Source organism: Mirounga leonina, unplaced genomic scaffold, assembly GCF_011800145.1.
Source record: "Mirounga leonina isolate KUSES-001 unplaced genomic scaffold, KU_Mleo_1.0 Mir_173, whole genome shotgun sequence".
Taxonomy (NCBI): Eukaryota; Metazoa; Chordata; class Mammalia; order Carnivora; family Phocidae; genus Mirounga; species Mirounga leonina.
This window is the reverse complement of record NW_023270447.1, coordinates 84,482,993-84,509,698: the sequence shown is the minus strand read 5'-3', so window position 1 is coordinate 84,509,698 and position 26,706 is coordinate 84,482,993. Positions and strand designations below refer to the sequence as shown.

The following is a 26,706-nucleotide window of genomic DNA, read 5'->3' as shown; positions in this document are numbered from 1 at the left end:
AGGAGACCTGTGCCTGATGGTATGTGTGTGTATGTATATCTGCCGGAAGCATTTAGAATGTCACTGTGGAAGTGAGTGCCACTTAAAGTGGAACGACTTTCGTTTATTGTGAGGGACTTCCAGTGACTCCTGGGATGTCCGTGACAGAAAGGACCATCTTAGAAACAAGTATGTCATATGCATTTACAAGAAATGATTTTGTCTTAACGTTTCAGTGTACCATGAATATACTGAATAAAAATTTTAAAGGAATAATTGCAGTTCTTTCCAAACAGCTTTTATTTAAAACATTTGCTTTTTACTACAAGGGTTTTGTTTTGTTCCTCAAGGAGAACTCCCTGTGGAAATGTTAGCCAGTCCACTTTTCTGCTTCAAGAACTTGAAAAACTAAATAATGTAAAGGGTCTAATTGTGCTTGCATTCAACACAGTATTGATATAAGTGGAAGAAGGACATTTATTTACATTGCATAATAAATTACTCAGCAATGCTTTGTGTTTCTGACTATTAACAGAGCTAATCTGTTTCTTCTTGGGAATGATGCAATTTCACAGCAAAAATTTGATGTCATTCTAATGAGTCTGCTTTCAATTGTAGAGTACAATGAAGGCCTAGGAAAGATTAGTAAGAAATCTATTTTATTGTAGATAATAAATCTGCGAAGTAAGCTCTCAGCATAGATTGAAGTTGATCTGTGGCATGGAGTTGCTTTATGAATAGCCCTTTGAGCAAACTCTACAGTTCTGTATGTGGTTTTAAATCACTGTAAATTTGTAGGCAGGTACATATTACAATTGTCTGTTTTTCTTTTTAGGGCTCATGTAATCAAAGAAGTTTCTTTGTTGTGTGTATCTTTTCAGAACACAACAGGAATTGAAAATGAATCAGGTGAGTTTGAAAATAAGAATTTATACAAATACATTATCTAGATGTTAGACCAGTTCTTGATTTTTAAAAGATCAAAACACACACATTCATTTCTCCCAGATTTTCTTTTCTGTTTCCTAGTACCATTGACTAGTTCACTGCTTTCGTAGTGTGCGTTTGTTCGTGGAGTGGTGTGTGCACTGTTGCGGCGTGGGGGTTGGCGTTTCCGTGGAACCCTGCGCAGGGGACTGGTTCTCTGAGACCTTAGTTCAGACTTTCTGTTTCTGCCTTTCCCCTGCCACACTGTAGTGTTAATTTTTTGTTTTTGTTTTGAAGCTTACTGAGCTTTCATTTTTAATACTTTTTGTTTTGTAAATTATCCATTGGTTGAAAAGGGAAGATTGAAATTATTTTTAGAGACCGAAACTGATCAAGTGGGAAGCTTTATAAGCATTCTGTCCTTGAAAAACCTGTGGATAGAATAAAAATAAGAAGGCGGATTTTAAAATGTAAGATGTGTTTCTCCTTGTAGGAGGGTGTGGGACTACCTGGGGATTAAACAATTCTGCTATGGAGATTTCTGTAGCCTCAGGGGTGTTCTGATAAGTAAAATCAGTTATGTGGACTTGATGTATTCTAAAGGATTCTGAGGATTCTTATTTTCTAGTCTTAATATCATTTCACTTGTAGTTAGAGAAATTCATGGGTGTTAGAAACACTCTCTTTTGAGATCATAATAAACACATTTAAAACATATGAAAGGCAGAACTTAAAAATGTGGAGTCTAATTTGTAGTGCTTAGCTTAAAACTATCAGACTTGAAAACGTTTTGTGTCCCTCATTATCTGAAATTTTGGACACCTTTTTATCATTTAGAGGTGCTTCTAACTGAAGTCCCAATTTTATTAGGGTGGCCACGTTTAATAAGTTCAGTCCTGTGTTGCACTGAGAGATGTGAAATTTTTGGAATGGATCCTTCTGATTTCTTTTCATTACTTTCTTTTATCAAAAATACATTTATTTTAATGTGGAGGACCATACATCATAAAAAATGAATCTGGCGAACACATGGGGCACATGGTTTCTATTATTTTGCAACTTGCAGATTTACTGACATGCTTTTGAAGCCAAATTATTTTTGAAATGGTGAGATGGGGGAGGGGAAAAGAGAACAGAGTGGATTTTCATAGTCCTTGTTCATCAAAGTTACATGCATATATATGTCATACATTTCATGTATTTTTCTCTCTGAAGACTGATTGCATATATATGTGAACCTGGTCACCCAAAGGAACTTGCTTTTCTCCCGCCTAGGAACTGTTGTTAGAAGAACCTCAGGATTCTGGATTAGAACGATTGTGAATGCTTCCAGAGTGGAATCCAAATATTGACATTGCTTTTGGGGCATCACTGTTCAGCAGTCAGTTATTTCAGGTGGCTATGACTTTACCTGTAGGCTTAATAAGGCTTTAATTCTTACACTGTATTTGGCTACTCAGATTTTATTTCTAACGTCTTTTGACCTGCTTGACACCTCACACTTTCACTTTATGGTTCCTTTTATATCAAGTGACCTTGTGTTTAGAGAAAGTCCACATGCCATTCAAAAGAGCTGTAGCCATAACCTTTTCTTTTTTGGCTCTTTTACAATTTCATTTTGTTTCTGACAAGTTTTAATATCAGATCTGCAGAGGACTGCCTTTGATGCCAAATGCCAAATATCAGTGGAAAAGTGTCCTCTTATGTTTCTAATGGTTAGCACATTTCTGATTTGGATGTAATTTAAGTGGTCTGGTAGTAATGAAACTTTTATTTGGATTATAAAAATTGTCCACTTTTTATGGGTAAAATTTTCAGCATCTTTAGTTATATTTTCCTTATCTGAGGGATTTTAGTTGCATGATGTTATTATGTCATGGCATAAAATCGGTGAGTGTTTTTCAACAACTGTCTCAGTAATTCTTACCAGTTAAGAATTGTTTCAGGACATTTTATTTTTTCCCCTCTTATATTTATTCTTCTCATTTTCAACCAGTGAAAAATGAGCAATCAGTACCTCAGAAACTTGAAAGTAACTACAAAAATTTGGGTATTAAAAAAGTTTTAACTTGAACCAGATTGATTTTTTTTTTTTAAGCTTATTTATTTAAACAATCTCTATACCCAGCGTGGGGCTCGAGCTCACGACCCTGAGATCAAGAGCCTCATGCTCCACCAACTGAGCCAGCCAGCCAGGCACACCTGAACCAGATTGATTTTTTTTTTTTTCTTTTCTTTTAAGTAGGCTCCATCCCTAGTATGGAGCCCAATGCAGGGCTCGAACTCATGACCCTGAGATCATGCCATGAGCTGGAGCCAAGAGTCAGATGCTTAACTGACTGAGCCTCCCAGGCGCCCCTGAACCGGATTGATTTTTAATTAAAATCTTAACGGTGATGTTACGGTCAGATTATTCTCTCTAGGGACTGAGCAACCGTGCTTAGATGAATTTTAGCAGTTAGCATTCAGATCTATCTCTTATGGTGGTCATGGTCTTGAAGACAGTAGCACAGTATCATTCATTCATATGTGTGTGCTGGTTGAGGTTTAGGGACTGAATGATCCCCGGAGTGAGCAGACCATATTGTTTGCAAACGGGTTCTTTAGAGGAAACAGCAGACTCGGAAGTCTCACGGTATTTTAAGAGCTGACTACTGAAGCAGTGTTCTGATCTCTCAGTCTTAGACCAGTGTTCTTCCAAGTGGCTCCTGGTGCGGTAGCTCCCCAGGCTCTCTCTCTTACCCCAGCTCCGGGCTCCACAAAGCTTCTAGATCCACATGTTCTTTGTCCTTCCTTCCCTTCTGCTTTGTTCTCTACTCAACACTTACCCCTTCTCTTACCTTCCCAGCTTAGAACTCCGCTTGCTTTGCCTGTGAGCCTTTGTTCCTTCCAGTTCGGTCCAGGCCTGGTTGGCAGGCAAGAGGAGAGCCACTCTACTCTTCCACTTCATTCTCCCATTTTCTTTTCTCTCCATTGTAAATCACAGATACCCTTTCCTTGCTTCATTTGCATTCCACACCCACCGCAGTATTTAAGTTTGGAGATGTTCCCCTATTTTCCTCCCTTTCTCCCCCCAGACTTATCTAGGAGAATCCAAAACTTTATAAATTACTTTCTTATTGAATAGAGAGTTTAGAGTGCTTTACTTTATAGAATATCAAGGGTGAGCAAAGTTCCGTAATTTGAATATGCTCATGGTAGTTTAAAATAGATACGCTGGAGTTTACTACCACTTCCTGTCTACTGAGTGCTTAACCAACATGCCAGGCACTCCATTAGGTATTGCACACATTATTTTCTCATTCATTCAGTCTTTGCAACCATTCTCTGAAGTATAGGTATTACCTCCATTTTAGGGGTGAAGGCATTAAGGCCCAGAGAGGTGGCCATGGCTTGTACATGACCACTCAAACAGTAAGTGATAGAGCTCCCATTCACATCCTCGCTTGTCAGATTCCAAAGCTCAGGTTCTTGGCCACCATGCTATTACTGATGTATCAGTCAGGATAAGCTGTGTTATGCTGTGCTAACAAGCAAGCAGCTCCAAAATCTCAGGGGCTTAACTTGGCATCCTTTTATTTCTTGTTCTCTCTGCGCATCCTGTGTGAATCCACTGTTGTAGTTGCTCAATAACCAGAGATGATGAAGGCTTTGTCTCAATATACATCACGTCTACTCATATTTAATTAGCCTGAGGTCATCATATGGCCACATCTAACTTTAAAACAAGGGTGTTAGGGGCTGGCCGGGGTGGGGGTGGGGGCAGTGCAATCCTGTCAGGTGCCTGGGAGGAGAGGAGAACTGTAGTATTTTGGGTATAGCCTCAGTGATTTTTCCCCAGCTTTGTTGAGATATAATTGACATGGAGCATTGCGTAAGTTTTAGCCCTAATGAGGTAATACAACTGTCTTGGTTTCTGATTTGAGTCACAGGTTTTTTTTAAAACCATCTTTGGGTAACTCAAGTTGTTCCTGGTATTTGAAACTTTCTATCAACATAGTAGCTCATGATTGCAGCATCTCTACATCCTGATCAGTGATCTAAAGTATTGCCAGTAGCCTGTAGCAGAACAATTTGGCAACTTAGCCTTCTAGACTTTTAAAAAGTTTTATGTAGTAAAATAACAAAAGTGGTTTTTAATCACTGGATGCTGCAGATACACCCTGAGAACTGTGATAAGCCAACCATAGTTGCATCATCTCCGCTGTTCTGGATGTTCATTCGTTCCCCCGTTGTTCCTGCGTACACTGCACCCCAGCATGTTGTGGATTCTGCAGCGAACCAGACAGGCAAGGGCTCTGCCCTGCAGCTTACCTAGTCAGAGAGAGACAGTTGAAAAGCAGCAGACGAGACAATTTCAGCTCGTGAAAAGTGCCTTGCAGGCAGTGAAACCCAGTAGTGTGGTAAAGAATGATGAATGAAGGCAGGGGAAGGTTCTTTGGATTCCACGGTCAGGGGAGGCTGTTCTGAAGAGGTGACTAACAATTAAAACAGAGACTCACGTGATCGCCAAGAATCAGATATATGAAGATCCAGGGAAAGAAAAATCTCGGTAGAGTGAGCCAATAATGAGTGCAAAGGCCCTGAGGTGGGAGTGAGCTTGCTGGTTCAAGGGCACAGCAGAGCAGGCTGGGGGCTGGAGCTTGGCGAGCATCAGGGACTCTGGGACAAAATGAAGTTGGGGAGGGGCAGGGGTCAGATTCATAGAGCCTTAAGGGCCATAGAAAGAAGTTTATATTTTATTCGAATTGCAGTGGAAAGCCACTGGACCGTGACATCTGTATTCCATTTTTTAGAGCATCACCTTTATCTTTATTGGGCATGAGATAGCAATAAGCTTGTTTATTATTCAGATTAACACCGTATTTGAGGTTAGTTTCTCCAGTTGGACAATTTAATGGGCCTGCCAGCTTTGTGAGAGAGGGCACTCTTTTATGTGTTTCAGAACTATTCGATATATTTGTTTTCCAGAGACGGTGTGAAGGTTTTCTTGTTCTGTGTCCTCATCTCTTTATTGTTTTTGTAGTCATACTCATTCCTTAACCAAACACAACTTAGTGCTGTTTCGATAAACTGAAGGTTGTTTCATCCCCCTTGCCCCATTGTTTGCTCCCAGAATAGTAGCTAAGAGTCTTGTTTGCAAGTTTAAACCAAGAAGAGTGGTTCATAGAATTTAAAGTATTAGCACTCTGCTTCTCGGATATCTTTTGCTGCTAACAGCAATTAACTGTGGTGATTATCATTAGTCTGTTGCAGAATAATATGATCTTAGTGTGAATATACTATGACACATTCTCAGTGCGAAGCCATGTTCAGTCTGATCTCCTCTGCTAACCACTGCTGTCGCTCTCCAGTGTTTTGATTAAGTTGAATATTTAAGAAACTAGGTGCTTTAATTAAATAGATTACAACAGATACAATAATTTATGGTCGTTTTCTGGGTGGAGTATGTAAAAAGAGTTACTGATATAAATTTAGATGAAATACCAGTAAAACTTGCTTATGTTTATATTTTTAAAAATAAAGACATTCGTGTGTACTGCCTATGTCAGATGGTACGTGCAGCCTCGTCACAGAGGCCAGTGCCAGGGTCATGCCACATGGTGCTGTGTAGCGGAGTTAGCCTCCCGATTCCGGGGGTATCTATCTAAGAGGTGGGGGGTGGTGTAGGGATTGGAGCAGGCTGGTTCTAAGGCTACCGTGTGCCTGGAGCAGAGCAGATGAGGGAGGAATGAGTGGGCAGAGAGGTGTGCGCTCAGCTCGTGGTCATTGTGAAGATCAGAGTAGACTTTGCCTGGGGAGATGGGAAATTTGTTGGAGGGTTTTGAGCAGAGGAATGCTTGGGTTGGGTCAGAAAAAAATCTTGAAAGAAAAAAATATTTTTTTTCTTGGCATCAGTATTTTTATCCTTTATTTTCTGGGACCGTTAAAGTTTCATTTGAACATGATTTAAATAGAGTGTAGAAGTCATTTACTTTTTTTTACTTTATAGATTTTATTTGTTTATTTATTTGAGAGAGAGAGAAAGCCGGAGGGAGTGGGAGAGAGAATCTGAAGTAGACTCCACGCTGAGTGCAGAGCCTGATGTGGGGCTCGATCCCATGACTTCGAGATCATGACCTGAACTGAAACCAACAGGTGGATGCTTAACTGACTAAGCCACCCACGTGCCCTTATTTTACTTTAAAAACCAACTTTGAGGTATAGTTTTTGTGTATTAAAATGTACTGATTTGAAATCTTAAGTCTTAAGTTTGATAAGTACCTACATCCACAGCTCTCAAGATGTAGAATACTTCCACTGCCCCAAAAGGTCTTTCTTGCTGCTCTGCCGTTAGTATTCCCCCCGCCAGCCCCTGCCCCGGGCAAGCACTGATTGGCTTTCTGTCCTGTGGGTTGGTTTTTCCTGTGTTTCACATGAGTGGAATCATTAGCACTTGGTCTTTTGTGTTTGTCTCCTTGTGAGCAGTATAGTGTTTTTGAGATTCATCCATGTTGTTGTAGGTATCAGTAATTTATTCCTTTCACAGAGGACATTTTATGGGGGACCATCTGACCATGCAGGTAAATCTGTTTATAATTGTATTTCTAAAGATTGGGTGAAAACTTGGATGGCTTTCTATCCTTCATTTTAGGTTATCTTCCCCTTTTTTCCATCCTAGATCAATCGATCGATCGATCGATCGATCTACATCTGTAGGTATAGAATACATAAGGTATAAAAAATTGAAACCACTTTTGCTGTTTTACCATATTATTAATACAGAATTACATTTTTATAAGTAATTATAAATGCAAATTTAATTTTTCAGACTTTTTAGAGAGACTTCCTACTAAGTAAGGTGATTCCTATGTGTTAGGACTTAAACCTCAATTAATGAATGTATAGTTCAGAAAATTAACATGTTTAATGATGGTGGCACTTAAATCTCATTTTGAATCATGTTTTCTACTAGATAAATTAGCAATTTTTATGAGATCTGGGGCCTTGTCTTTCTGAATGAAAATATATTATTTCTGAAATTTGAAAAAGAATTAGCAACTTGGATGACATTTCCTTATATAACTGTGGAAGGAACTATGGCAAGAAGGTTTATATTTTTTGTTATTCTGATATTAATGCTTTGATAGAGAAAAAGGTTATAGGATTATTTAGCTCTTCCTCACCTTTGCTGTCTGGTGACTCATATTCCACCTTCCGTCCTGCCTTGGCCACTCCAGCTATGTGACCTTGGGCAAGTCACTTGACCCCTTAGTATTTGCTCTCTTACCTTTTAAATAGACATAGTAGTGGTGGCCGCCCCATGCGGTTGTGGTCAAATGAGTTAATAAAGGTAAAGGCCAATACCTGGCATGTAGGAAACACTGTGCAAGTGTCATCATCATCATTATTATTTTCAGCTAGTGACCAGGTGTGGATTCTGCCCAATAACATACTTTCTAAGCACTGTTAGTGCTTTAGTTCAGATCAAGGCATTGCTTGTGTGGACTATCACAGAAACCCCCTCATTGACCTCAGACCCCCTCATTGCTGACCGTGTCCCTCCCCGTGGGACCATTCTCTCTCTATAGGCCTAGAGTTCTGTATTCATACAACAACATAAACTTGACCACATAGGAAGTCAGAAAAGCGGGCAATTATCATGAGTTGTTTGGAAATTCTTCATGGGTGAACTAGGGTTTGAACTTGACCTGGAAGGCTGTAGAAGATACTGGTCAGAAGAATTGAAGGCAAGAAGGATCAGTGGTCTGGGAGCCCTGTCAGCTGAAAACCTGACCTGTGAAAGACCCCAAGGAGTTAGGAGGACCTCCAGAGAGTGGTGCCTGTAGGGACCAGGGAGGACATTTAAGAGTAAAATCGGGATTTTTCTGTGATTTCTTCTAGGAGAATTTTTTTTTTTCCCCCTTAAAGCTGTAGATAGACCAAACAAACTCCATTGACTTGAAAGGCTGTGGCTCCATAGTTTACTGCCTTGGAGGAAGGTGGTTTGAGATTTGACAGCTGTCTCAGCAATAACAGACTCACTAGGAGGCAGTAGAACCCTCCTTCTGGACAAAGGGAAGGGTTATGTCAGGTTGAGAAGAGCTCTCAGGTACCTAATTTGCCTCTCTCGAACCTTGAAAGACTCCGAAACCAGTAGAGTAACTACTGGGTTTTATTTCGAAAGTTTTTAGAAAGACTTCTGAACCAGATGCTTTTTAGAATGATTAATCAAGAAGGCAGAGGGGTTTAGAGAAGGTGAATACAGAAGAGACTGGAAACCAGAAAACCATCCCATCACATCTTGTCAGTCTCCTTTAGTGGTGTCCCATCGCTCTCCAGATGCACTCCAGTGTCTCTGCCCTGGCGTTCACGGTTCTGCAGGTTCTGCTTTCTCCCTGGCTCACTCTGACCCAGCCACAATGATCTCATTCTGTTCCTGAACATGCCAAGCCCTTTGTCTCCTCAGGATGTTTCCCTGGAATGCTCAGTCCTTAATACATGGCCATTCCCATCTTTCAAGTCCAAGTGTCTGTGTGTGTGTGATCTTCTCTTAAGATGCCCCCCGCCCCCATCCCCACAGCTACCCTAACTAGGACAGTGTCCGCTCCTTATCTGTTTATCACACTCTTTATTTCATGGGTCCCAGTGGGACACCCCATCAGGCGGGCAGAACCCGCTTGTCCTCGCTGCTGCTTTCCTCAGGCGGCGCAGTGCTGGTTCATGGGGCACACGTTGGACATGTGTAGGATGAGGAGACTGCTGGGTTATTTCAGATTGGAAGGATGATGGAAGCAGTGGGAATTGGAGAAAGGGCTAGGATATGACAGTACTTTGAGCTCCCCAGCAGCGTTTGACCTTTGACATCTCCCCCTTCCTCAAACCTTTTCCCCAGCCTTTCTGACATCCTGTTCTTGGTGCCCCTTCTTCCTCTGTGACGTTGCTCCTGGCCTTGTCTTCTGCTCTTAGAGAGTGGCATCCTGAGGGCTTTGTCCTCGCTTGTGTCTTGGTCTCTGATCTCATCCGCTCTCCTGGACTCCATTACCAGTTGAGTCTGCGCCCTCGTACAGTCATCTCTGTGCACCCAGACTTCATGGCACTTGACTGCCGGATACGTGTTTGTTTCCAGCAACCACTGCTCAGAGCGAGGCATCCTGTATCGGGCACCTGGTGCGGTGATGAGTGACCTAGAACCTGCCCCCTGTGTCTGCAGCCTAAACTTGCCTCTGGTGGAGAGGCCATTAAACAAGCCAGCCAGTCAGTGCTTACAAAGTGCAGAGTGCCCCGAGAGGTGGAGAGTGTGCTAATGGAGCCTCGGGGGAAATCCTGCTCCTAGGACAGTGGGGACAGGCTTCCTTAGGGTAGGGCGGAGGCCTCGGGCACCCTGATGGATCTGGCCTTGTTGGGTCTCAGCCCCACCATGCCAGCGCTTCAAGTAAAGGGGAGGAACTCTGCTGCTTTTCTTTCGCACCTGTGCAGGAGCTTGAAAGGGGCGCAGACAAGAAGTTGTTGCCTTTAATTGCCTTTGAATCTACTTATCCCAGTTTATTCTGATACATTTTCCTTGTTCTCCTTTAGTGATTCACAGTGAAACCCTTAATATGAAACTCCCCCCTTGTGGAGCAGCCCCTCCAGTCATAGTGGAGAAGGAGGGAGGAGGCAGGATGCGGATGTGTGGGCCCGGCCCTCCTTCCTCGATTTCCTCTTGGGTCCCTACATTCTCTCCGTGTGGTCTCTCAGAATCTCTCTTGTTCTCTGCTTCTCAGGCCTGAGGTGGGAGGTGCCCGAGGAGCAGAGGTGGTCTGTTTAGTGCAGTAATCCTCCAGCTTTTTGTCTATGCGGATTAGATCAGTGGATATTTACCATGTTAGAAATGGAAACACATTTGTTTTTTTAAAGCTTAACTTGGGGTTTGAGCTCAAAGACTTTGAGATCAAGAGTCCCATGCTCTACCGACTGAGCCAGCCAGGCACCCCTTGAAACAAAAATGTTAATTGGAAGTATAGAATCACAGGAAGTTGCAAAAGTAGTACAGAGTGTCCTTGGACTCTTCTTCACTCAGCTTTACCCAGTGGTGTAACATCTTTATTACAGTATCAGAATCAGGAAATAGACCTAGTTCAGGAGTTAGTTAGACTACAGGCTTTATTCATAAATCAGAAAATTTTAAAACACAAGATCAGAAGCTACTTATCCCAGCCATCCCAGATCCATTAGCTAGTGGAATGGATGACATCATCACTTGTCACGACCCCTGGAAAACTCCCCTCTACACACCTGAGGATGAAGAGGACAAATGACATCTCAGCGTTATTGTAAAAGTAGCCCTGACCTCGTGGACCCCCGACAGGTGGCCCTAGATGAGGCCCCGCTGGTTTAGTGGTTGGAATGTGGACTCTGGAGTCCATCTGGATTTTGTCTTGGCTCTGCTACTTTAAAACCACGTAGCTTGGGATAGTTACTTGACAGGACAGCTCTGTGGCATAGTATTTGAGAATCTAGACCCTGAAGCCTGACTATCTGGGTTTAAATGCTAGCTCTGCCACTTACTAGCTGTGACTGTGGGCAGGTTTCAGTTTCGTCTGGAAAGTGAAAGTACCCACTACCAGAGTGGTGGGGCAAGGATTAAATGAGGTGATGCATAGAAAGAGCTTGGAATCGTGTCTGAGTGGGATCCTGAGTATCTGTCCATGTTAGCTGTGATTTTTGTGAGGTAATACAGGAAAGATGGTTAGCCCAGAGCTTGGCTCAGAGGAGGGAGTAAATGTCCTACTCCTGAAGCTGCCCCCACCATCCAGCATGGGGAGGTCATCCGGGGCCAAAGGGAAGGTATTAGGTATCAGGGAAAGGAAAAGAGAGTTTGTCTAAAGAGCTCCGTGAGGAGGGGGCCTGGATCAGCTTTATTAACCATCATATCTTCACTGCCCAGCGCAGTGCCAGCCTCAGCCAGCTCTCAGGAGATGTTTGTTAGTGATCGAGGGATGGACTGAATGAATGAAAGAGAACTGCTCCTGGCCATGAATTGGGGAGGGGAGGCGAGGGAAGGGGGTATTGACTTTCTTTGAGTTTGAGTTAGGAAGTTGGAGACATTGATTTAATGAAGATCGATTGATAATAACTGAGTAACTTATTAAATTTGCTTAAATTTAATACATTAGATTTAACCCACACTGCTCCAGATCAGTTCACTGATACATGTTTGGAGGCTATACTTCACTGAGCAGTGAAATAACGAGTTCTTATGTTTCCTGTTATGTAAAAGGAAAGCAGAGAAGTCCTTGTAACGTCCTCTGTGCTTACGACAGTGATCAGTGTCAGAAACCCTGGAAATGGGAACGTGCCTTTATTCCGGGACAGCAAGGATGGGGTGCTGGGGGGCTATTGGCCACCCCAGAGGAAGGAGCAGCCAAGGTTCCTTTGTGGAGCTTGCAGTTTGGCCTCTGGTTGGTCACCTTCTACTCCTCATAGTCTGTGCAGTTCAGCAGGTGATTGATTTCTCAGGCACTTCCCCTGCCCTCCTCTCCTACCTCAGCTCCATCTGCTTTTCCCTCACCTTCTCTGCCCTGGACACATTGGTCTTTTTTGCCTATCTGTTCTCTGAGCACACCAGGCTTGCTGGATTACCAGTGCCCTTGCTGATTACCTTTCTGGGCGTGTTTGTCCTCCATACTCTCACACAGTGCCCTTCCCATTTCTAGAGAGGTCTTCTGAAAGCACTCTGTCTGTCTAAAATAGCACCCTTTCCATCTCCATCACTGTGTTCCCTTCTTGTGCTTGATTTTTCTTCAGAGCATCAATAAGTACCAGGCATAATATATCCTTGCTTGATTTTGTCTGTCTTCCTCACTAGAGTGACACATTGTTAAGGCAAATGAGATGCTTAAAACATTGCCTGGCGTGTTGAAGGCACTCAGAAATTGAGAAGATGCTGCAATTTCTTTTAGAAAAAAATTAATCTGGGGAATATTCCCAGGATCAAATTGTGATCTTATATATAAGATCATATATGCATATACATATATATATATATATGTGTGTGTGTATGTATGTATGTTTCTGTAAATGAGATCCCAGTTTATAAGTGTGTGGGGGAGAGAAATCTTCTCTTAAAAATTCTTTTCTTCCAAAGATTTACTTGTAAATTGGCTGCTGGGAATTGAGAGCATGTATCACATTTTCTAAAAAAGAATTCTTTTATTGACCTAGAAATATACCTACCTCAAATTCAAGAAATTCAGGCACACATGGAAAAAATGCTTTCTGATTGATGACCCTGCTATTTTATTTATTTCTAGCTCTCCTTTTTCTAAAAAAAGATTAAGTCCATTTACAAGAATTATGTATTCATTCAAGTATTTAAGTGACAACAAACATGTCATGTCTACTGCTAAGCATTGGGAATGCAACATTGAATAAGATAGACACCATCTGTCTTCATTGTAGTTTATCAGGGGAGATATATTAAACACATAATTATACAAATAATTACTTAAAATTGTGGTAAGAGCTGTGAAGGAAAAATAAGGAAAAGGAGAGGCAGTTTCCAACCATAGGCACTGCTGCTGGAAAGGGGAGAGGAAATTCCTGGAGCTGGCCAGGGTTGACTTGGTGTGGTTTGAGGTCCTTGAATTTTAGTTGTCTTGTGCGAAGGATACGAACATAAACAGAAAAAACGCTTTCCTCCACTAGTTAAATGAGCCCAAATTTAAAAACATGGGCTCACTGAAAGCAGGTAAATAAGTGCACAGGAATTTGTCTTATCTTTTTCCAGTGGCAGCGCTGCTGAGGTTTTTTATATTCATAGGTGTATCAGAAATGTAAACGTACATGGTCTCCATATTACACTCAAGTTACACATTTCCTGTGGGAATGTCAGCCATCTCCTGACACTTCCTTGGAAGTTTGGAGGTTTTAAGGCACAGGTTCTCAGATTATATTCCGCAGAATATTTTTTTTTCTAGCTTTATTGAGGTATAATTGACAAATTATAAGATATTTAAAGTGTATGTTGTGGTATTTTGATATATGCAACCATCTAGTTAATTAACGCATCATCTCTCATATTTATCTTTTTTTGGTGAGAACATCTAAGTTCTACTCTCTTAGAAAATTTCAATTCTATAATACAGTGCTATCAACTATAGTTAACGATGTTTTACATTAGATTCTCAGACCATATCCAGGAGAATCTTAACTGGAAATGGCACAGTGGTTATGAACTTGGGCTCAGGGTCAGACAGACAGAGGTTCAAATCCTGGCCTTGAGCAATTTAGACAACTTCCCTAAGCTTCAGTTTCTTTCATTGTGTGTGTGTGTTGGGGAGGGTTAGGGGGAAGCCGGGGGTGGGGGCTGCAGTGACGGTCCCGGCCCCTTGAGCTGTTTGGAGTAAATGCCATCAGGAGTAAATGCCATCATGCGTGGAAGACTGTTAGTACAGTGCCTTGCACTGAGGCCCCAAGGAGTTTCTCAGGAAATATTAGCTCGTTAGTCCTAGTGCCTGGAAGGATCGGTTAGAGTAGCTGACAAACTGTCTTTTCAAAGCTCTTGGGGAAGTTAAATGGTGTCAAATCCTTTTAAATCTTAGAATAGGGTCCCATCTGAGGAAGGAGAAGAAAACTCCCTCACTCTGCTTTTTAATGGGCACATGCTGATAGGATTCAGAGTTTTGGCTAAGTACTTCTTAATATTGCTTAATTTATCACTGTTTAATTACTATGTAGCCTAGGATACCGACTACCAATTTAATACCTTTTCCTCCATTGGAAAAAAAATTATTCATATTGCCAAAATAATCGTTTATAGATTAAAGTTTTAAAAATGGAGGTACTATATTTAAAAGTGACACATTTGTGTGCTAAATGTATTCACATTTTAGCTAATTAAAAATATCATAAGACCCATTTTCTGGGGGCAGTTTTGATATTCCCGTGTTTTGGGAGGCATTTAACTTGTGCTTGGTGACATTGTCAGGACCAAGCTATAGATCCAGCAGGATCAAAGCATTCGTGCTTCTGAAGGGGCCACAGTCGGCTTTGCCCTGTTGGAGAAATGAATCAGTCTGTAGATGCCCACTTGTGTGCGTTCCAGCTCAGAGCAGACCAGGGAGCAGACTTGCGTAATGAGCTGCTCATTGACATGGGATTTGTTTCTCTTGAAGCAGGCTCTTGATACTAAAAAGAGAAGAAAAAGCGAAATGTTGGGAGTGCACAGATTTGGATGATATTCTCACCTTTGCACAAAATACTCTTAGATCTGTAAGAGCTTCGTTGTAGGAAAATTAACCTCTTTAGGTTGGAGTTGGCTTTTTGCCTACTTTGCTTTCTTTGAAAGTCCTTGAGAAATGATTCCCTTGCAGTGAAATAGAAAACACCTAGACTGTAGAACCCATCGTTCTTTTTTTTTTAATTTATTTTTAATTTATTTTATTTTTTAAAGATTTTATTTATTTGACAGAGAGAGAGACAGCTAGGGAGGTAACACAAGCAAGGGGAGGTGGGAGAGGGAGAAGCAGGCTTCCCGCCAAGCAGGGAGCCCGATGCGGGGCTCGATCCCAGGACCCTGGGATCATGACCTGAGCCGAAGGCAGACGCTTAACAACTGAGCCACCCAGGCGCCCCTGAACCCATCGTTGTTAGTGGTGTTGTGATATGCACATCAGTTCTTTGGGGCATATGGGATAAGAGTTAAAAAACACTTGATTTTCCTTTGATTGAATGTTAATTTTAAAATAATAGTCATGTTTTACCAGTTGGCTCAGATTTCCCCTTTCGGTTCCCTTATATTCATACCTAATAGTAATCTTATTTCTTAAGATTAAAGTGAAAACTGGTTAGTAATGTATAAAATTCTATTTCTTAAGACTGTGATATTCTGGCGACTTTGCTATTAGTGACTTGATACAAGTGGTAAATTACGGTTTCCTGGAAAGGTCACATTTCCATTGAGGGCCCAGAAAAAGTTGTAGTGTTCTGATTGGAATATTCAAGCCCCTGTTAAAGGGGGTGTTGTTGCCGGAGCGATGAAAGCATAGATGGGGTGAGAGGTCCTTTACAGTGTGTGCCGAAAGTATTCTTTTAAGTAGGGAGTGTTGGTTTTTATTTTTTAAATGTTCTAAAATGGGGCGCCTGGGTGGCTCAGTTGGTTAAGCGACTGCCTTCGGCTCAGGTCATGATCCTGGAGTCCCGGGATCGAGTCCCGCATCGGGCTCCCTGCTCGGCGGGGAGTCTGCTTCTCCCTCTGACCGTCCTCCCTCTCATGCTCTCTGTCTCTCATTCTCTCTCTTGCAAATAAATAAATAAAATCTTTAAAAAATAAAAAAATAAAAAAAAATAAATGTTCTAAAATGCTGATGGTAGCCTTTGACTTAAAAGTAAGCTGAAGCTGTATTGTACTTCCAGATTCTGTGGGAGTTTAAAATAGTATGGTGCCAGATATTTACATATTTTGAGAATGACTACAGGTGGCTGGAACAAAATAGATTAACACAGACTTGCTTGAAGGTGGCGGTAGTTTCCTTTGGAGACTCACAAACAGCCATCACAGCAGCTCCTGAGATGTTCCACAGCATGGTCGTCTTGGTCTGGCTTGCCAGCTTCAGGTTTCAGTTACAGTTTTGCATATTTGCTTATTGGACCAGAAGAGAAAAAAACGCTAACTGGGTTTGCTTCCCTCTGCTCTGATCCTTCTGTTTCTTGACTTGCAGAACACTGAGCCTGTTGCAGCTGCTGAGAGCCTGGCTGAGGTACCTGAACATGTGCTTCGAGGACTTCCAGAGGAAGTGAGGCTTTTCCCATCTGCTGTTGACAAGACTCGGATTGGTGAGGACCAGGGTCCCAGAAGGAGACGGGGAGGGGATGGGAGAGCCACCTTTATCCAGGCATCCTTTGGGAGCGTTTAAGGTAGGGAGCTCATCATCAAAGCGACAGATTTACACTTAGACTTGGAAGATTATGTGGAATTTCTGCATTTTCCAGTCAAGAATCCAGGGTGGACATAGATTATAAAACTAAACCAGAAATACCCACACGCCCACCTACCATCCTTTGTGACTTAGCCCGAGTATTTCCTTCCACTGTCTCCTCGGGGCTCTTCTTCCTACTGAGTGTATTGTTCCCTCCTCTCTGATTTCACTGGGACTTGAGTGTGAGTATGCTGTTATATTTAATTCCATTATTTTGTATTTGTTTTCACATCTGCCCCTTTTATTGACTGTGTGTGCCTTCATTTCTTACTTACCTCTGTCTCCAGTACCTGACATGTTCTGGACCTCAGTAGGTGCTTGAATGAATGACGACCTGAGTGTATCTGAATGCTTCTGGCTGGATTTTCTCATCGAATGCAAACCCAGCTTTTATGTATTTGGTCTTGTTTTTGTGCCCTAATCTTTAGACAGAAGGCTAATAAGGAAGTAAATTATAAAAATTTAGTCAAAGTACCGTTTTGGAATATATCATGTTTGTATCCCTTTTTGTTTTTAAGATGTATTTCTGATATTCCAGCTTATGTGTATGTGTGTGTGAATAAATTGTTAATAAATGCCTTTCCTAATTCTCATCGGAAAATTTTTCACTAAGTCACTTGAGCACTTGCCTTGCATCATTCACATGAAAGTGGTTGATTGTAGAGCTCCACTAATTGATTGTTAGCTCTGTTATCAAATTGGATTCACAGACCTACAGAAGAGTGAAATTTGAACCTCCTAGCTGGACAGGACTGGCTCAGCCTCCACCTTCCTTCTGTGCATCTTCTGAGAGCAGAAGATGAGGGAACGTGTCCAGAGGGCTTTTGTCAGTGGGCGTCACCTCTGGGTGCTGGTTCCTTGACTCCAGGTCTGTCTCCCGCCATTTTGCCCGCTGGTTCTTCAGCCTGTGTGCCTGCCCTCTGGTCAGTGCCTAGAGCCCGGAAACGGCCGAGGAATACGGCGGAGCAGTGGCACGTGTGACTCTGGGCCGTTTGAAGTTCTGCCAAGTGAGTTGTTACAGCCCCTGAGGTTTCAGGAGACTTAGCTGGAGAGGAGAGGGTGTTGCACTTTGAGCAAACAGACTTCAAAAATACCATTCATAAATCGGCATTTCCAAACCTTTATAAAAGCAATTCATTTTCATTGGAGACCATTTGAAATCTGCAGAAAAGTAGAAAGAGGAGTTTAAAATGATTTCTAGTTTCACTCCTTTCTCATCTTTTTTCTCTTTAGTTGTGATTGTGCTCTTCTCCGGGTATTTGTGATTGTACCATCTGGTTAATTTTACATGTAAAAAATAGAAACAAATGTAAAACATTTCTTTCCTACTTACAAAACAAAGGTTCTTTACAGACTATTTGGGAACTACAGAAGAATATAAAGAAGAAAAATAATCTTCGTCGAAGACTTGATTTCATTTGACTTCACTTGCTCTCCATTGATCTAACATTATCTTGCTAGCCTTTTAACTTTTTTGTGAAACAGAGTTCACTTTAATGCTTCAATCTTTAAAATAACCACAATAACATTATAAAAATATTGGTTTTATTTTCCAGGTGTCTGGGCCACTAAACCAATTTTAAAAGGCAAAAAGTTTGGGCCATTTGTTGGTGATAAGAAAAAAAGATCTCAGGTTAAGAATAATGTGTACATGTGGGAGGTAAGAAAGAATTCTGGCTCCTTGTTTATCAGTGTTCTGTACATTTTTTAAGAAATCATTCTATTCTCTCAGGATTTGACATTTTGAAATTAAAAGTCATCTTCATGTGTTTTTTTTTATTTTTTATTTTTAATAGTTTTTTTTTTTTTTAAAGATTTTATTTATTTATTTGAGAGAGAGAATGAGAGAGAGAGAGCATGAGAGGGGGAGGGTCAAAGGGAGAAGCAGACTCCCCACTGAGCAGGGAGCCCGATGCGAGACTCGATCCTGGAACTCCAGGATCATGACCTGAGCCGAAGGCAGTCGCTTAACCAACTGAGCCACCCAGGCGCCCTCTCATCTTCATGTGTTCTTTAACATCAAGAATATACATTTTTTACTACACTTGATCTTAGCCAAAAGGTCAAGACGTGAAGAATATATATTTTTTAAAGATTTATTTATTTTAGGGAGAAAGTGTGTGTGTGGGGGGGAAGGGCAGAGGGAGAGGGAGAAGGGAAGCAGACTCCCTGCTGAGCCAGGAGCTGACCTGGGGCTTGATCCCACAACCCCGAGATCATGACCTGAGCCGAAACCAAGAGTTGGGTGCTCAACCGACTGAACCACCCAGGCGCCCCTCAAGAATATTTTTATTAAAGAGAAAATGTGTTTCTTTGGACACAGCTGCTGTTTACATTTGTCTTTTGAAGCTGCTTGGCTGTCCTCAACAATAAATGTCAAATCCCCTTTTTATATTACCTTGTTCAGGGTGTTTTGCAGGATAGCCAAGACTTTGGTCTGTCACTTTGCAGGCTTCCAGATAGATACCATAAAAGACACTCCGCGGTGGCCACAAATAAAACACTGTTAGGGTCTTCTCTGTGTTTTAGAAAATAAACTCTGTGTTGCTGGAATATTCAGAGTTGGATATATTTAGCACATGGCACATTTATATAGTGCTTTGGACTCCTCAGAAGGCTTTAATTTTGTTTATTTCACGTCCTCACGAGGATGCTGGAGGACTGCGCAGAGCATTAGCATATTTCTTAGAGAGGTGAAGCTGTCAAGGGCAGAGGTGCAATGCTCCTCCCTGTTGAGAGTGGTGTTGATGCAGAACCAGAACCCATGTCTCCTGCCTGACAGTGAGGCATTTAAAAGTGTTTCATTGGATTGCCTGGCTTCAGATCCTACCTTTAGCTTTGTGACTCTCTGGGTACTTAACCTCTGGGCCCCAAAACCCTCAATTTAAAAATGGGGTTAATAAAAAATACCTCATTAAGATAGCCGTGAAGATAAGGCAGGTTGTTACTGTTTGCTGGAGCACTGCATGCAAATTCAGCATTTAGTTCAGATCAGGTGTTCTGGGGAAGCTCCGTATGTTCTGATAGGATCTCAGTTGGTGTGACTCCTTTTCAAAACAAGTGAAGTTTTTCGGTGGTTAGAAAAGCATTTCTATCAGATGGTCTTAAATTGACTCACATCTGTTTCACATGTAAACATACACAGGCCTAAAAATAAAATCTGCCTAGGAAATGTCTGGATACTTTCCATCAAGAAGTTCTGTGACACTTGTGCATCTGAGGTATGTTGCTGTTGTTTTCAGTGTGACCAGCAATGTTTCTTAACTTGAAGATTCCTACAGTTTCTTCCAGTAATTTTGAGTTTGTTTGTTGTGAGTCCCTTACAATAAATCTGATGACAGTTAACCCAAGGGGCCTTAGGGAATGAGGATTTAGCATGAGAATAATCACAGTATGCTTTTTCACTACTTCTGAAGTAAAAGAGTGCTATATTTGTAGAACTGCCCAGCCAAAAAATGATATTAATTACTCAAGATAACGCTTGAATGATTAAAAATGTCTTGACCACAAAATTATGCCCCCAAATAAATGGTATTTTTAATTTTAGAAATTTCCCAAGGGAAACTAACAAATATGTTCCACCAGGTTAGCGCTAATCTTAGTGAGGATAATGTCTGGAAACCAGGAAATGCATTGTCTAGTTCTGTGTGTATAATGCTAAGCTTGAACAAATGTCATGAATATTAATATTACACCTAAGTTTATTGTACCTATTTTACCCAACGTAACAATTGGAGAATTTTGGGCATAGTACATAAATTATTAATAGTGTCTTTTGTAGATTAAGCTTCATTTGTATTGAAATTCATATGTAGTATAGGTTTATACTCAGCTTGATGAATGTTGTAATTTGGAGTCATGACCTATTAGGGATTTGACTTCTACTTATAAACGCATTGCTACTGCGTTGTTAACTTAAGGTACTTGACTTGGATACCACTACAGTTGGTGAATCTTATGACATTGCCAAGTTCTTGTTAGATTTAAAGATTTAGTTCTTGTCAAGGCTGGCTTTTCCTTCTTGCGATTAAAAAAAACAACTGGGGGCGCCTGGGTGGCTCAGTTGGTTAAGCGACTGCCTTCGGCTCAGGTCATGATCCTGGAGTCCCAGGATCGAGTCCCGCATCGGGCTCCCTGCTCGGCGGGGAGTCTGCTTCTCCCTCTGACCCTCCCCCCTCTCATGTGCTTTCTCTCTCTCATTCTCTCTCTCTCAAATAAATAAATAAAATCTTTAAAAAACAAAACAAAACAAAAAAACAACTGGATATCATTCAGATAGTTCCGACTACAAGGTATGTATTCCATACAGAAACCTGTAAGCCTTCTGCTCTGTTAAAAGTAGATATATCTGACATGTATATAGAAGTATGCATTAGGCAAAGTATAGGAAGCATCAATTAGAATGTATATATTTTAAAGAAAAAGAAACACCAAATAAAATTTAGTATATCCCCATTAATTTATTCCAACCTTGGTGTTAGCCTCAGACTTGCATCAGAATGCCTCTTATTAACGTAACAAACAGCTTATCATTAAAATCTCATCTTGGCATTTGTTCTTCCATTAAAGCCCCTTAAGACTGGCTTATCTTTTAGCAGCCTGGTCTCTTGCCCCAGCTAGAACTCCATTTTAAAGCTAATCTAAGACAAAGTGTTCAGTTGCTTTTCTTGAGCCCTTGATTATCTAACGCAGTCTTAAGTTCTCTAAGCTTTCACTGAAAACATTCCATTAAATCAGAAACAACAGGAGAGAAACAGTCAAATATCCTCAGGGTGAATGCACAAAACAGTCAGGTTCTCCTAAGAGGAGAGCATTCTTTGAGCAATTTCTGGAGAGGAACTGCTTGCTAGCCAGCTTAACTGCTGGACTCCGGTGTGATACTTGCTGTGAGTTCCCCCCACCCCCACATGCTGAGCCATCTGCAGTATTCTCACCTCTTCTGACAAAAGCCTTTCAGATTCACTTCCATGGGTCTCAGATCGCTTCCCATGAGATGAACTTCTGAGTTGTTTGCCTGTGAATTGTTCTGATAAGTTTTTTTTTAATAGACTATTTTTTAGAGCAGTTCTATGGTTTTTTTTTAGAGCAGGTTCATGGCACAATTGAGCAGGAAGTACAGAGAATTCCGCACACCGCCACCTCCCTCCACTATCGCAGCAGAGCGGTGCGTTTGTTAGACATTCGAGGGACCTGCACTTACGCAGCATTATCACTTAAAGTTCATAGTTTTCATTAGGGTTCATTCTTGGTGTACATTCTAATAAGTCTTTTTAAAATTATAAATGTAATACATGCTCATTGTAAAGTAATGTAAACAGTACCGAAAACTATAAACAATAAAGTAAAAATCATCTGTGAATATTTTGGTGAACATTCTTCTAAGTCTCTGCTTCTGTGTCTCTGTTTTTCTTCTGTCTCTTAACGTACACTGGTACATATACAAACACCATATATAGACACTTCATGCAGTTGAGATCAAACAGCACATGCAGTTTTGTGACGTGCTTTTCTCTTTCAGTGTGCTGTAGACATATCCGTGTCAGATCGTTTCATCTGCATAATCATTTCTTATGGCCCCCTAGGATTCCATTGCATTCCTTCCACTGTTTAACCAGTTGAACATTTAAATAGTTTTAATCTTTTTATGATATTAACAGTTCTTCCAAATATGAAGCTCACTGTTACATATTTGTGTGCTCACTTGTCTGATTATCTTCTTAAGATAAATCCTGGAAGTATAATTGTTAAGTCCAAAGTTATGTACATTTTAATCTCTGGTGAATTTTGCTAACAGACCTCCAGAAGGATTGCACTGATTTACATAGCCACCAAAAGTACATATTTTTTCCTAGCTTTTTAAAGCGAGTATTGTTAATCTTTTTCATAGTGTCCCCCCTTTCCCCCCGCCTCCAGGCCATTTCTTATAAATGAAAACCAATAGTTCACTGCTTCTATTTGCATGGCATTCATTTAGGCAACGACTTTTGAGTCAGGAATGGCGGGAATATGTAGAATTGTGTTTCAACTAAAATTGGTAAGTTATTTCTCTATAATGAGAGGACTTTAATTATTTAAAGAGGTGAATAACTTCTTATCGGTCTGCACTGTTAGCATTAGATGTTAGCAAGTGCATTCTCTAGTCTTTGCTAGCTCAACAGGTCTAATTTCAGATTATTTCCAGGTTAAAAATGGAGGCAAGACAGAAGAGAGTAGAGAAGTCAGTCAGCTGATCCTGTAGAACCTTTTTCCAGAAAGTATGAATCAGCTCTTCTTTCCAGCTTCTCACCTGCACCAAAGTAGTACCAGAGGCAAAGACCTGAGTCACATGGAAATGCACCTGCCACCTGTTCCTTATAGCCCTGCAGCTACGAGTGGTTTTTACATTTTTAAGTGGCTTAAACAAAAAAATGTTTCGAGACACATGAAAATAATATGAGATTCAGATGTTAGCTCATGAATCAAGTTGTATTAGAACATAGCTGCACTCATTCGTTTGCATGTTATCGATGGTTGCCGTGGCCCTGTGGTGGCAAAGTTGAGTAGTTGTGACAGGGCCCGTATAGCCTGCGAAGCTGAAAATACTTACTGCTGGTTCTTTACAGAAAAAGTTTGCTGAGCCCTGGTCTCAGTATGTAGAAAGGAGAAGCACTGGGAGTGAGCATGGCGCTGCTGGTGTCTTAGGCTTACTGTGAAGCTATGTGGTTAATAGCAATGGAAAGATTTTGAACTTGGTACTTAAAGTGAAGTAGCTGTAGAGTTGGTCATAGAAACTTCTCAGCCAATCGTATTCTTTTCAGAGGAACCTCAGGACAGATGAGGGCGTTGAAATATAGAGAATGAAGTGACCTTCCCAAATAAGTTAACTTGTGGTCAGATTGGCAGCTCAGTCTGGTGGAAAAAAAAAAAAAAGAAGAAACCTCTTTGGCAAGTGTATTTACTCCCTTATTTAACCCCTGTTTCTGAAGCTTTTACCGTGTGCTTTTACCACTGTCCTACGTTCTGGAGCACTGAGTTTGGCATATAATGTGTGCTATTGTATAGATTACTGGCGATATACACCATGGAGATTTTTGTTTGTGGAATAAAAGAATAGTGGAAGTGCCCTAAATCTTTGCACAGGTGAGAAATCTGAGTGTGAAGTGGCTTGCTTGATGGCTTAAAGCTGTCAGTCCTGGAGTCTGGCCTAGAGTCCAAGCTTCTTGATTGCCTATTCCATTCCTTTCCTGCTAGCAGAGCCCAGAGGTTCTTATTCTTTTTTATGTCGTGGGCCCTTTTGAAAATCTGCCCAGAAAATACACAGGTGCGCAATACATGTACAGTATGTGATATATGGTATATGATATATGGGGTTATACGGAATCCTTAAACATCTATAGCCCAGTGTTAAAATTTCTTTTTTTTTTAAAAGAAGGATTTATTTATTTATTTAATTTTATTTATTTATTTGACAGAGACACAGCGAGAGAGGGAACACAAGCAGGGGGAGTGGGAGAGGGAGAAGCAGGCTTCCCGCAGAGCCCGGAGCCCAACGTGGGGCTCGATCCCAGGACTCCAGGATCATGACCTGAGCTGAAGGCAGACACTTAATGACTGAGCCACCCAGGTGCCCCCCAGTGTTAAAATTTCTAATTTAAGAATAGAATAAGTTATTTTGTTGATCCATTGAATGTTGATTGGGACACCTACCTCAAACCTGTGAACGTTTACTGAGCATCTATCGTTGGGAGATTTTCCAGATTTATCTGTGTAGTTGTAGGTATGAAACTTGAAGTAATTCCAAAAGAGAGGTTCAAGGGTTAGTCAGTGCTGTCCTTTGGTAACCATGGCTGTGGTCCTGGACTCTGCAGGCTTGGGAGGCCCACCTGTTTAGTTTTTAAATTTGTATTTTAGGATTGCCTACAAGTTTGCTTATTATAGTAAAATGTGCCACCATATTTATTTTTCTTATTGTAGAATATTCAGAATATTTCAGATACAGTGATGTATTTATTTAAATAGTTCAAAAAAGAAGCCTTTGGTTTTCTAAAGCAATCTGAGAAGTGAAGTAGTTGGTACCAAAGATCCATTTTTGTACGTAGCCTCCAGAAAGTTATTTCTGTGGGGTGGCAATTTTACAGCCCTTAACAAGCCCTCCAAGTATCTAATCCTGTAGCTCAAGAACGACTGGAATGTGAACATAGCAAGAAGAAGGTGTGGTATTTTCCAGGTAGCAGTGTTAATAACTTATGAAGATGTAACTTTCATTAAATATTTTCACTGAAATGCTCACACACCAAGCGAGGCTGTCCTTTTCTTCTTTATCTTCACTTTGCGATAAGGACAGCAATCTCCTCATAGGTTTGTTTGGCCTCAAATGAGATGATGTTTATGAAATTACTTGATATAGATTAATTTGGCCTAGTAAATATTAGTTGAACTTGAACATAAAAACACTTGAATGATCTTACAGAGGACTAAAAACATAATATATATTTGTAGTTGAGTACTTTTAAAATGATTATCAGGGGGCACCTGGGTGGCTCAGTCGGTTAAGCGTCTGCCTTCGGCTCAGGTCATGATCCCGGGGTCCTGGGATCGAGCCCCGCGTCGGGCTCCCTGCTCGGCGGGAAGCCTCTTCTCCCTCTCCCACTTCCCCTGCTTGTGTTCCTGCTCTCACTATCTCTCTCTCTGTCAAATAAATAAATAAAATCTTCAAAAAAAAAAAATAAAGAAAATGATTATCAGTCTTCATTTTTGCTTAGAATTTCTTTCTCTTCTGGGGCACCTGGGTGGCTCAGTCGTTGAGTGTCTGCCTTCGGCTCAGGTCATGATCCCGGGGTCCTGGGATCGAGTCCTGCGTCGGGCTCCTTACTCAGCGGGAGGCCTGCTTCTCCCTCTCCCACTCCCCCTGCTTGTGTTCCCTCTCTTGCTGTCTCTCTCTCTGTCAAAAAATAAATAAAAATTCTTAAAAAAAAAAAAAAAAGAATTTCTTTCTCTGCTAACGTTAGAGAGCATGGGCTGTATTTTGAACCAAAAGCCTAGAATAACTGTGTGGGGGCAGAAATCCTGAAATTGAATTCTGCAAGCTGAGTTATTGTTTACTTATGGAGACGCATTGGAGGTAAATGCTCTGCAAGTTGGGCTTGTAGAGATGTTAGCCTCCTCTCTCCCCTTTACTCTTTTTGTCAGTCTCCACAAAAGGTAATAGATATTGTCTGTCTTCTAGGAACAGGCAGGGAAAGTGGGAAATGGTGTATAGAGCAAAATATTGGAAATTCCAACAAGCTAGGTCCCCAGAGAAATAAAGATGGAAAGGAGCCTTGGGAGCGTGAACTTCCAGGAGGGGTTCCGTCCCACCATTAATAATGTGTTAGAGCTCTTTGAAGGGCAAGTCCAGAGAAGACCCAACAGAATGGCTTTATCACTATAGACTCTTAATTTTGGGCGGGCTGTTTGGATGCATAAAAGACGTCTCTCCCTATGAGAGTTGATTCAGTATGAGGAGGCATCTTCAGTGTCCTGTCAATTCCTGGGAGTGATTTCTTTCAGAGTAAGTTGGTTACTGTAAGTTGAGAGTGGGTAAGGACCTCATAGGCAAGCAGTTGAGGATTTGAATGATGTACATTTGCATTAACTGAATGAGAATTTTTTTCAGTTTATGAGTTTGAATTAACATGTGTAGAGCAGAACAAGTAAATGATAAGGAAGGATCTAAGCGAAAACTCTCAAAACTGTTTAACAGTTTGGTTTGTTCTTTGCAAAACATCCTTTATGTGTCAGGAAGCTTTAATTTTGATGTGTTTTTAAATTGGAGTATGTACTAAATTTTGATTTTATGACTATTTCAAAATGACTGATTAAATTGAATGGAAGTTGAGTG

At 41.1% G+C, this 26,706-nt stretch overlaps 1 protein-coding gene across 5 annotated transcripts in view; it reads left to right on the top strand.

Annotated features, from left to right (window-relative positions):
- Window positions 1-259: 259 nt before the first annotated feature.
- The window catches only part of PRDM2 (PR/SET domain 2), a 105,537-nt gene continuing 79,090 nt past the window's right edge, over window positions 260-26,706 (top strand). For all 5 annotated transcript variants that reach the window (XR_004681788.1, XM_035019747.1, XM_035019744.1 and 2 more), the window contains exons 1-3: window positions 260-888; window positions 16,590-16,704; window positions 18,404-18,507. Coding sequence is in view for 4 of the 5 variants with exons in the window: in XM_035019747.1 (XP_034875638.1) it covers window positions 880-888; window positions 16,590-16,704; window positions 18,404-18,507 (228 nt within the window). In the remaining variant the exon portion in view is untranslated. The remainder of the gene's footprint in view (window positions 889-16,589; window positions 16,705-18,403; window positions 18,508-26,706) is intronic.